Raw genomic sequence first — 12490 nt, 5'->3', positions numbered from 1 at the left:
CCGAGGTAAAAGAAAGAAGAATCAAAACCGGCTATGTCTCCAGGCATTCTGGGAGACTGGTCTAAAATACGGTAGCTTTCTTTGAGTGATCATTCTGATCCAGGGTCCGCTGCCACGAACACTGATGAAATTCCTCAGTGACGTTTTCAGTGGCTTTAGCAAAGTGCTTTACACACGGGCAGCGTTGAGGATTTTGCGCGTGCCCTATCCACAGGAACTAATGAGGACACCGCTGAGGAGTATTCTCATTTAGTGTTCGTGCAAGCTTCTGGCGCAGACAGCACCTGTCTCGGTATCATTGTAACATCTTCCTTCTTGTCTTCTCTATCCCTTTTTCTCTCGGTTACTCGGTATCTCGATGTTACGGACGGACCATAACGCCTGTCGACGTTGGTGGGCCCTATCACTTTTAGAGAATTTAGGTTGTCGTGTCGATATGGTCGATAAGGCGTCGTGGTCACAGGATTTCTGATGTTTTTGTCTCTTCGGTTAGATTTCTTCAGCTCGATTATGTATACGCTTGCAAATAGCAGTCCCAGACATAAACTGCCGTAAACATTTTTGCGTCCATAAAAACTCTGTGATTTCCTTCTTCAGAACTCTCCAAGCGTCCTCTTAGAAATCTGATAGCCAAACACGCCAGTATCCATAGCGTGCTGGGGTATAGCAGTTTCTCCATATTTTCCTTCTTTTCGGAACCAAAACCATCTCATAATGCCTTCCCGCAACATAATCGGAAACATACTATACGATTTTCGAATAATATTTTTTTTTTAAAAGGTGTGTCTCTTCAGTCTTCAAATTTTTTTATGTGCCCCTTTTTTTTTGTCTGTTTTTTCGTGCACGCTTGGGATACTCTGATTTCGATATCCAAATTAATCAATCGTTTAACGTATAATCATTGAGACAAAAACTTGTCATTATGCGACTTTACCACCATGTAGAAGTGTAAAATGTAAAGGAAAAACTACGTTACCGCGAAATCGATCGCAATACACTCATTGCTTAGCTTCGTTCCATGTTAAAGCGGCAGCTTTAGATAGCCAACAAACGCGTATGTCCGTCCGTAGCTTTATACGACCACTTGAAAGCGGCCACGTGACCAATGCTCCTATAGGGTTTATTCACTGACGTCATCTTGCTGCCATACTGTAGGTACCTGGAAGTTATGTTCCCGCCTTTGTTCGCTGCATTATGGCATTTGGCGCATTATGGCCATAGTTGTCGATGCGCCATAAAAATCCTAATCATCATCATCATCATCGCTCCATTATGCTTTTTGGATGACCATTGACGTCGGAAACATGGAAATTGCTTGGATATGCTACAAATCACACAGCACAATAACTTTGAAACACCAAATATACGGTGAGTGCGATGTGGGAAACGGTTTGGAATGGGACGTACAATATGGCGGCCGAATGCAGCACATCTGCCTGCTATAGCGACAGTGGCGATCTTCCGCCGATGACATCATGGGAATAAGCAATATAAAGCCCCGTCACCTAAACGCATTTGGCACAATGTCAAAAGTTGCAGCCTTTTTCTCCTTTTTTCCCTGTATATATATATATTTTTTAGCGCTGTACACTTTAGTCCGGAAAAAGGGCGCTTTGTAGTGGAGACCGCAGGAGAACGATACCCCTGACAGTTAAGACCGCGAACGCATGGAAGTCACCCCGCTATCGACACCCTCCGCATACAGCGACCGGCCTTCACATTGAGAAGCGCGTATAGCGTGGTGATAACAGGACGTCACAGAATGCTTAATGAATGCATTGAGCGTTGATTAACTTCCGGAACCACTGACGGTAGCACTTTACCGCGCGGCACCCATTTTCTCTGGCACACACAGACACTCGCATGCGGACGAATAATGTTTCGCGATGATGAACCATAATAAATGCACGAAGCTCCCCTCCCTCTCTTGATTATTATTCCGTCGGTATATCAGGCGTCCCACACACACACAGGGTTGCCAGCATTATCGCGTTCTGCACGATCCTGGCGACGACGAACGACGGTCTGCATGCTTCCACGTGTGCCTGAGGTCTGGCCAGAGATGTAAAAACGGACATAAGTAAAGGGGATTCGTATATAGAAATGAGATGGGAGGTATGCATTCTGATAAGCGTATACGGCCACTCACACGTGTGTGTGTTGGGCTGGGCAGTTGTGGGATTGCACTGTGAACTGAATGCATGATGTTGATGGCGGTGGGTAGACTTGGGTGTGTTTCAGTTCTGTTTTCTGTGCCCCTCGAAGAGCTCTCTGCGCGGTTGTTGTGTTTGCGCAGATGTCAGTTTCCGGGGGTGCAAGGAGGTGGTTGTTTTTAGATGTTTTCCTATAGGTGTTTGTGTACTCGGTAGTCCTGCACCTGCCACAGCTCTTGTGCTTGCTTAGTTGACTCGTTCTGAGTACAGGGATCCGGAAGTGTTTTGCGATCGTTTGCCGCAGCTGAGTAACTCTTTAACTCACTTCCCGTATTTGACGCTGCCTGTGTTAATTGGGTCTTCGGTGCCCGGTGATGCAAAACAAATAACGTAAGCAAAAATAAGTAATAAAAAAATACGGCAAAGTACAGTCAACCCTCGTTTTATACGCCCTCGATTTACGAATTCCCTCGGTTTATATGAACGGCGTCACAAGGAACCAAACATTATCCGTGTATTTCTCCCTCGGTTTATGAACCCTCGATATCCACACTGTGAACGGATTTTCAGGAAACGTACCGCTTTTATATACCGAATTGACCTCGGTTTGTGAACGGGGATGGCAGAGGTTGACGATGTGATCCAGATGTGATGATGATCCGGAGGTTGACGCACGGGGAAGTACTGGGATCGCGTCAATAGAGATGAACAAAGAATGAAGGTCAAGCACCCGTGCATGTCCCACAGTTTGTGACGACCACTGCTCGAGCTCGGACGTCGACTTGCCCCTAGCGGCAAAGGCAGTTGCAAACCCTAGACCCTTAGCTTCTGAACTCGACCGCAGGGGATGGGATTCCCTGTGCAGACGGGGAACACGTATGTGAGTCGCTTGATGATGGTGCTTTAGCGCAGTTGTCAAATGATGGTGCCGAGAGAGTGATCATAGTGATAGTGAAGATAACCAGCAGGGCCGTTCCGGAGCCGTGACAGCTCGCGCAGTGAGGAAACACATCCGCAGTGCGATACGGTACTCCCAGGACCAGGCGGACGAATCAAGTGCCAAACTTCTTTCGTCTCTTCTGAACTGGAGAAACACAGTAAATACAGCAGAATGTACGGTGCAGAGCATAATTACGGAGTATTTTCAGAAATAAACGTAAACTAGTGGACTTCCTGTCGTGTTTCAGTCCGTTTCTCTTCTGCGCCCTTTGTAACTGGATTTATGAATCCCTCTATTTATGAGCGGTTATTTGAGAAACGAATGGGGTTCATAAATCGAGGGTTGACTGTAGTCGCAAAATCAGCGACCGCGAATGGCTCTTGTTTTGTTCCTTTCATTTTTGACATGCCACTTTTGGAATAACTTCGTGGACATGGCTGTCGCGCGCGAATGGTTGCTGCCGTAAAAGGGCCTTAATTTTGACTGCTCAGCTAAAATTATTATACCTTCCGATTTCGCGAACCACGCCGCCAATATTCAAAGCCTACGCGTTCTCCGCCGTCAACAGATTCACGACGGCTTCCAATACATTGATAAAGTCACAGCCAAAGCCAACGCCGTTAATGAGAAGCCCCACGCAAATGCAAATTCACGTCCATTGAGTAACTCTAATAGTACGATGAATAGAAAGTGCTTTCGTAAGTGCCGAATACTGAAAGGAACCGTCGACAAATGAGTTCTTTTTAAACGCGACAGTTCGCCAATTGACTGAAAAGTGGAAGGGCCCAACGAAGAAAGGAGAGTGAAAAAAAAAAACAAAAAAACAGCTAGTTGCAAGATCTTTTGCGCACGGCACCAACTAGGCGCGTGAACGAATGCGAAGAGAGAGAGAGCGAGAAAAAAAAAACGGATATACGTACATGACGAACATGTCAGTCTCAGCAAGGCTTCATTATTTAGCGCTTCCGTTTTCAAAGGGCCCCGATTCCGATTTAACGGAGAAAATTCCGCACGAAGAAAGCGTGTGAACCTGAATTTCCACATTTGATTCATCTACTTCACTTCCTAACGGGGCGGACAGGTTCCTAGTATTTAAATGTCTTATAACAGTTCACGTACGAGGTTGCGGTTCTGCTTTCATTCTTTCGCGAGCTTTGTGTTCGACCCTGAACAGTCTTTGTTCCTGTAAAAGTAACCGTTTTAGTGCCAACTTGTGACATCACACGGTGCACTATATCCCCTATTGTTCGTGTGCCCTCGAATCATCATCATCATCATCATCCTAGAATTGTTCTTTCGTCCCCTTTGCTACCTCTAGCTTTCCTTTTTGTCACCTTGTCTTGGATTGGCTATGGTGAGAAGGCTCTAGGGGTAACGAGTGATGCTTCATCACCTTTGTATAACTGAAGGGGTCTCGGTCAATGACTTCTCTCCCATTTTTCTTTTTTTCGTTACAGAGACACATGTAATAACAGCAATAATAATATTTATAATAAATATAATTTATAATTATAATTTGGCTAGATTTACACGCAACTACATGTGGTGGTGGTGATGATGATTATGGAACTGCTTGCCGCCATAAAGTAACCACGTGGTGGTGGTGGTGATGATGGTGGTGATGATGGTGAAAGGACTCGCCGTTGTTGGGTTCACAGAGGTGGGCAACGTCACCACTGGCGCCCTGGGGAGTGTGCGTCCTAGGCCGACTTCTAAGGGAACTGTGCCGACATATGTCTGAAAGCGTCTGGGGAAACCCGAGGAAAACCCCAGACGGAGGACTCCCAGACTGGAAAACCACATATAAAGGCGCTTGTATCGCCTTCTTCAGCCAATCGCCGCAGACGATTTGAAACGCCGCAGTCCCCTGTCTATGATTGGCCGCCCACACGGCTCACGACGGCTCTCCATATTCAAAGCCGGTTGCCAAGCCGATATCGAAACCACGGTTGTGATTGGCAGTACGTATTCGTAATGACTACATCACGTCTATTAGCGATCAAGCATAGTTCAGGCCAGGTCACATTTCCTGAGCCCGATGTGCCTATAAACGGCGTAACCGATTGTCCGCCTGTCCTTACGTAACACTTGATTGGAAGTCACACGTGACGATATATTCCCATCCCTGACGTGCACACAATCTTGGCCCTCACTCTACAGAGAAGCGTCCGGTTCCTCTCAATAAGTGCATCGCGTGCATAAGTTGACATGACGTTCCTGAGTACGATGTTTGCCTGTCGTGCCGCCCGGAAAGGTTAGCTGGAGGAAAACGTGCTGTAAATGTAATTTTCCCAAGGCCCGAGCGAGCATGCAGGGCCCTAGACTATGATGGGAGAGTGGAGTGATGTCGTTATGTTAGGAGCGATTGATCGGGACGGGGTACTTGGGAATGCAGGGAACGACAAACAAGACGGCGCTCGTCTTACTAAGTTGCAGCGTATACAGGGTCTTCTCGTCACTGTCTTGACTCTTGAGCCATCATCAAGGTTTTCCTTGGCATAAGGCGCGCGTAAAATTTGCTGACGAATTAATTATCTGACTACGCTGAGTGACAATAATGTATGCTTTGATATGTTCCGATGAAGGTCATGTGACGTATCGAAGGTGGTGGTGGTGCAACTTCACGTTAATTTTAATCAAAGAAAGTAACGGGGTTGCTGGAGGTTAGGGACGACGTGTTGATATCGTTTGTTGCAGTCTTGGGTAAGTTACTTCTAAAAAGTAACTGAGTTACAGTTATAGTTACTTTCTTCGTCAAGTAACTATTTACAGTTACAGTGACTGAAAGAAAGTAACTTAGTTACATTACAGTTACTTTTTATAAAAACGACCATGAGAGGGTGATACATCGTTAAAAACATGCATTTATTTACATTTACTTAAGTGCGATAAAACTATTATTGCACTTAACCTGAAGCTGTATAAGTCAATATGTGGCTCTCCCACAGGGAAAAATACGACATGTGTACGTACGTAAAAAAAGGATCGACATTTGTTCGAGTAACAAGTTACATTTTGCAGTTACATTCACAGAAATAGTAACTAGTTACAGTTAACAGCTACTTTTCTGGAAATGTAACTAGTTACTGTAACTAGTTAACCCCAAAAGTAACTAGTTACAGTTACAAGTTAAAAGTAACTTAGTTACTACCCAAGACTGGTTTGTTGTTAATGATGTAATACATTTATTTATTTATTTATTTCTGACGTGTAATAAGGTTTCCACGAATAATATGTGGTGTTTCTCTTTGTTTCTGCAGGACCCGACGGAGGTGTGTGATTACCCATAATGCACCGCATCGTCGTTTGTGGACTACTACTGCTCGGGATCCTGACGAGACCGTGTCAGTCCCGGAGAGGAGCAGGTATGTTGACTGACCCCTTGCTTCTTGCTCCTTTTTGCATTTCGCAATGCATGCATCTGTACGTTGACCCTTTCAGGAATTCGAGAAAGTCTAAAAATACGCTAGGGAACGTACGTGGTTGTTATCGCTGCGACAGTCCTTGTTCTGCGCGCTAAAACAGTCCCTTCCAAATGAGATTCAGAGGAATAGCCCATATTTTCTTCGTGCGTCTATTCAATAAGGTAATGAAAGTGCCCAATTTGCCCACGTAGCCCTTCGTTAGGCTGTAACCTGCTAGCCAGCGTTATTATCAATGCAGTAGGAGGACATTTCTGCTTGTGATGTTTTTGGTGGATCCATTGTGCAACAAATTTAGCCTGCGACACATGTCTTTACACTTAAACTCAATTTAACCCCACCTACATAAAAAAGAAAGCACCCGCCTGCATTACCTTATAATTTGATAACGAGTACGAACTCGTAACAAAACAACCCCACCACACCGTCTTCTACTACTCCTCTTTATTCATCTTCTTTCTTTCTTTTTTTTTCTTTATGGGTCTGCTCCGAAACCCATAGAAGCCCTGTTCACGCAGCGCCCTCTCGCGACTGTCACACCGCCGCTGTCTACTTCAGTATGTCTCTCGTTTGTACTCCCGTATATTTATTTAATTTTATTCAGTTACTAACCCCCACTTTTGAGCAGTAATGCGTGTGGGAGGACTCCACTGAGTCACGGCGCCGTCCTGTTTTAGCCTCGTCCCCGTGCGCTCCTTACCCCCTCCTATCTCGAGTACGCGTCGTCTGCTACGATAATTGGATTCATTCTCCCCGTCATCTGCTTCTTTATTGTTACCAAATGCGTGAGACCTTCTTTTGTGCACGCGTCCTAGAGCAGAAGCAGCAGCCGGCTTCAATAGCGCGGGCGTAACACCTGCTAGGCGTTTTCCCGCCCTCCATCCACAAGTTTCTTATTGAAATAATTGAATCCATTTTTCAGCCTGCATCGATCTTGAATTCGATATCTGTTGTGCGGCACGAGCGGCGGTTTGTACGAAGAATAAACAGCGCGAACGATGTACATAGGTTTCCCTTTCCTGCCACGAAAATCGAAATTGGAAAAACAACGTGTATCGAGAGGAGCCATTTCTGAACGAGTGATGGGAATAAAAGCCAGTGGAATGTACAACGTTGTTATGTACGCATAAGTATACTGTTTCAAAAACTGCAGTGGAATATGCTATATACTGTTACGATGTAAACGGAAAATGTTCGGTCGTAAAATTCTGGGTCGGCCGTATATACCGTAAATTGGGCCTTATATGGAGTGTGATTCCCTGTTGAGATTCTTGGTCGTATCGTGAGATGTATGACGTTTACGAGTTTCCTCGTTGGAGTTAAAAGCTATGAGGGTTGTAACGCGACGACCGAATAAGTGACCAGTTCGTTAGTTCAGCTTACTATGGGAACTTTCTTTGGCGTATTTATAGGCTTAGCTGCTCTGAAAATGGGGTGAGCGCCTACGGATTTTCGTTTATAACGAACAAATGGTCTTGGATCGGGTATGACTTTGCTGTGTCTGTAGATTACTAGCAAACCATTTCTTTCTTCATGACTGACGTACGCTATAGCATGCAGTATCAGTAGTTGTGTGGGGAGCACCAGAAAAACTCGTGTACCGGAAACTGAGTTTAAAATGCTACTGAGGTCTATAAAAATATATCATTTATTTTATTATTTCGTCTCATATAATCAATCACATGATATCAGTGCCGTCAGCGATTCCACGAATCTTCGAAAGAAACGGCAAAACTGCGTAGTTTCGGATTCTCAAAGTATATTGATGACGTCTCCTGGTAACAGCGCCCTCCGCCCCACGTTGGAAGACAGCTGTGGTGAGGAGACGGAAATCGACCTCCGAGGAGCAATGTTGCCAGTCGCATGGCAGATTGCTCAGCGTATGACGTCGTAGTTCTCAAAACAATAAATTAATGTTATGATGCAGAGTGAGACACAACGGTATAAATTCGGTAGGACTCTGAAGTCACTGACTGGATTGGATTGGTTTGGATTTGAAAGAAAAATTATATGGAGATTGTGGATTCACAAGCGGAATCGGCACCTACTGGGGGCACTCACTGTTTCTAATTCCAGTATGCATTGATCGTAACGGAGAGAACTTCTTCCGGCAGTGTGCTGCCTGCGACCTCATACAAGTGGAACAGTTTCCTGGCTGATTCGGCTTAGCATCCGTCCACGTGGTTCCCACTGGTCCTTGAATACCCTGGAATTTGAAAATGCCATTTTCAAGGTCCGGAAAACCCTGGAATATTCCAAACAGTCATTGAAAACCCGTGATTTTGCATCTTTTCCTTATTCTCGCGGAGCTGCGAGCGCAAATTCCGCTCTTCCAGAGTCAGAACTATAGCTTCAAAACCACAGGTGTTAGCCTAGCTAATTGCAATAGGAGTCAGCAGCGGAAATCCGAAGTGCACGAAATGAACGGCGCCGTATTCATCAACCTTCATTTCTATCCTGTGATCTCAGGAGTCATCAATCACGTTTGTGGACGCATCACCATTGTGCAGTCCTCACGTACTTGCTCGTGAGATAACTGTAGCTTATAAATATTTTAGTGAAATGTTGAAGCCCTGATCATAAACTATGCTTTGACGTCCCAGGCAAAACGGTGGCTGAGCGGTCCTCGAAAGACCAAACTGAATTCTTGTTCAAAAATTCAGTTGGAAACCATGAGTCCAGCGACACTTCCATTCTATTTCCGAAACCCCCTGCGATTACAGGCGACTGCGTTTTCCCAGCGCCTTCCCAGCTCCCTGTCTTTGGAGACCCATTCCAAGGCCCTTTGTGCAAAAACGCGTGACTTGCCGTGACAGCCATTTCGATTTGCTAGCCGGCTCCCGGTCTTCTCCTGTGGCAACCCTGCGCAACTCGAGGGAAAACAAAAGCGTACCAAGAAAAAACAAAACAAAAAACAGAGTGAACAACGCCAAACATACATAGCTGCCGCACAGGACAACCGCGAGGCAGCGTGCAGTCCGATTTTTCGCATCGATGACGTCATCGCCTCGGGCACGAATCGTGATCCTCGTTTGGAAGCGTTTCTGATTGGTGCGCACGCCGGTAGCCGAAGTTTGCTACTGCCACCTGTCGGACGCCGTGGCGGCGTGTTGTGGGCAAAATGTAGTCGGGTCCTGACGAGGCGATGTTGTTTTTAATTTTGCATTCGCGGTTTTGTTTCTACATGCGGTTACGCAGTCGGTCTGAGCGACTTTGACGAAACAGCGTGCAGGTTTCTTGGCGGTTTGATGGAGTAGGGTCAAATATTCAGCTTTCGGGTGGATCGCATGTTGGGAAAGGTTGCGCAACTCGATTATTGATTACTGGTTTCGGAACGGACGGAAGGTCAAGTAAAAGACGCGCGTGATGGGTAGACAGATTGTATGTTCTTGCTGCTAGCAAGCTGATCGGTGCCAGAGTTCTTGTTTGCGGAACTGCGCGGCCGACATGGGAGCGGTTATTGGGACTGTTATTGAGAGTGAGATTCGAACGTTTCGACAGTTTCGACCTGTCGTCTTCCGAGATTGAGCGTTCGCAGTTGTTTTGGTGCAGGGTACTTTATACGTTTCAAGAAGGGCGCGCTGTGTGGTTCAGGTCGCGAACATTTCTCAGAAGGATACCAGCGTTCCAGTGTGGCAATGGCTTCGCTTATTCCCGCGTAAAAGCTGTGGCTGCTTCCGTGTTCTTTCCTTTGTCTTTGTTTAATCTAATAAGGTTTGCGACCTGCAGTGGTACGTCAGAGCCCCCCAGGATTAAAAAAAGAAGAAAGAAAGAAAATGGAATAAGGCTAACATGTTCCAGCTTGGGATCATACGCTATTTTGGGTTGCTTGGTGACGAAAGGCAGCATGACACAAGGACAAGGGTTAGGAACGAAAAAGAGAGACACAACGACTGCCAACTACCAACTGAGTTTATCAAACAAACGATCGAACCCCGACGATCTTTGCCTTCACCTCACTTTTTACCAACACAAGCTTCTCCTCACCTCAATCTTTATTCTGGAAACTTTTCCTCAACCCAACGTCAGTGAGGTGTGGACGCCCTCACCCTGAACTGCCCTCGTTTACCAGCCAGCTGGTAAACTCAAAAACTAGCGCTACCAGCCGCTATAGCATCTTCAGCACCAGCGAATCAAACGGCACCAGCGCTTTATAAGACGAATGTTTAAGCTTCGCCGTGTGCACTGAAGTTAAATGCGACTGTTTCACGTTGCCCCGTGTGTCCGCGAACGCACTACGTATGGCGCACGGGTTTGTGTCTTTCTGCTTTTTTTTTTCTTTTTTTCTTCCGTCACCCAAATGACCAAAGGCTCCAGGAGAGATATCATCAATGTGTGCTCGTTAGGCTTCCAAAGTACCCGCGCGAGAGAGGCTTTGCAAGCGCTTTTCGCGCCGCTTGCGTGGCTGCAGACAGGATGCCGTGCACATCCGCTACACCTCTGTCTACGACACCTAAGCCTGATGGTCTCTGGCCAGGCGTCCTGCTGCCTTTGTTCCAGAGAACTCCCAGCTGACTTGGCTCATTTTCGGTGGCTAGTCACTGGAACGAATTGCCGAGAATCGCGGCCTTTCCATTCTTTTTTGGCCGCATCAAGAACCAGAGAAAGTATATAGAGATAGAAAAGATGGAGGACTCATCAGCCGTGAACTCCGAGACTTGCTTTAATGACGTTTTAAGAGATAGCTCGGTTCGACGTTCTTTGTGGATGAAGTATGCGAGTTTTATGACTGTTTATATATATATATATACCATTTCTTTTTTTCTTCCTAGCTTCGATTTCGTATTGATTCCGAAAACTGCTGTGAGGAATCGAACAGGAGCTACGGGTAGCTGGAGACTAAAGTGCAGTTCTGTGCATGAATATTTATGGACCTTTTACGCTGCACCGATAGCGGTAACTGGCGGTTTAATGGTGCGGTGACTGATAAGGTTGGAGTTCCACGCAGAAGTGGTTCTTGTACGTTTCCTTTGCGGATTTGGCGATAGTGTTTACAAGCCTGTCTATAGATAATGTCCGGTACCCAGCAAAGCGTGACGCAGAAGTTTGCTGCTGTTTTTGTAGCGTGTGTGCTGATGAAGAGCGTGCTATCAGTTTCCAAGAACGGTATACTTTCATAATCGTTGTAACCGGGTGCCAATATGGCTGACTGGTTCCACCTCGTACTTTCCCGAACAAGTGTTGGAACGGTTGCTATACTAAAATGGGCCCGCATGACGCACACCAATCCCCCATCTTGTTAATTTAATTACTCATCAACATTGATTGCGTCGTGTCGGTTAATTGAACTACGCGCCAAATCGTAAAGCCCAAAACGCTACACGAAACTGCAACCACGTAAACGATAAGGAGGACAGTAAATTCTACGCAGAAAAGAAAACTCAGACTCGCTCCCTACCAAAGGAAAAATGCTGGAGGATAGAGAAGCAGAGTCAGTTTTCATTAGAGGGTAATACAGTATTTAGGGTCCCGCTCATGCTCTGAGAGGCAAAGCCGTACCTCGCGGAATTTCCTCAATTCGAGAGGTTCGTCCGATTCATTAAAGCGTTGATTAAGCGACCTTCTGTGGCCTTAGTCCGTATCAAGTAGGAAACCTAAGCTGCCTAGCGGCCCGCTCGAAAGAGGATCCGTTTCCGAGTCTTGTAACATGTATTCTTAACCTCGCTTTTTTTTTTCTCTCTCTATCTCGCTCTCTTCTTTTAAGATTTATTTGTTATTTTTTCAGATACGAAGCGAATGTTCTGTCTATGGTACACCACATGCTGCCTGTCTTCTTCTTTTAAGAATGACCGATTTTTTTTTTAACTTCGTGTATATCAATGTTTCGGACTGGGTATTAAATTGCTTATTCCATGTTTGCCTTCGTGCACGCTATTGGCCTTCTCGAAGAGTCCTAAACAGAACTGTGACCTGTCTGTCTTCGCCTTTGCGCTCACCATTAATTCATCCTCTCACGTTAACATCTTTGTAGGGGG

At 45.8% G+C, this 12490-nt stretch overlaps 1 protein-coding gene across 3 annotated transcripts in view; it reads left to right on the top strand.

Annotated features, from left to right (window-relative positions):
• Positions 1 to 12490, top strand: part of LOC135391010 (latrophilin Cirl-like) — a 137790-nt gene that overhangs the window by 47143 nt on the left and 78157 nt on the right. For all 3 annotated transcript variants that reach the window (XM_064621067.1, XM_064621066.1, XM_064621068.1), the window contains exon 2: positions 6354 to 6458. In XM_064621067.1, coding sequence (XP_064477137.1) covers positions 6383 to 6458 — 76 coding nt within the window. In that variant the 5' untranslated portion in view covers positions 6354 to 6382. The remainder of the gene's footprint in view (positions 1 to 6353; positions 6459 to 12490) is intronic.

This window comes from Ornithodoros turicata, chromosome 4, assembly GCF_037126465.1.
Source record: "Ornithodoros turicata isolate Travis chromosome 4, ASM3712646v1, whole genome shotgun sequence".
Taxonomy (NCBI): Eukaryota; Metazoa; Arthropoda; class Arachnida; order Ixodida; family Argasidae; genus Ornithodoros; species Ornithodoros turicata.
Note: the sequence above shows the minus strand (reverse complement) of the source record. Positions and strands in the feature narration are given on the sequence as shown.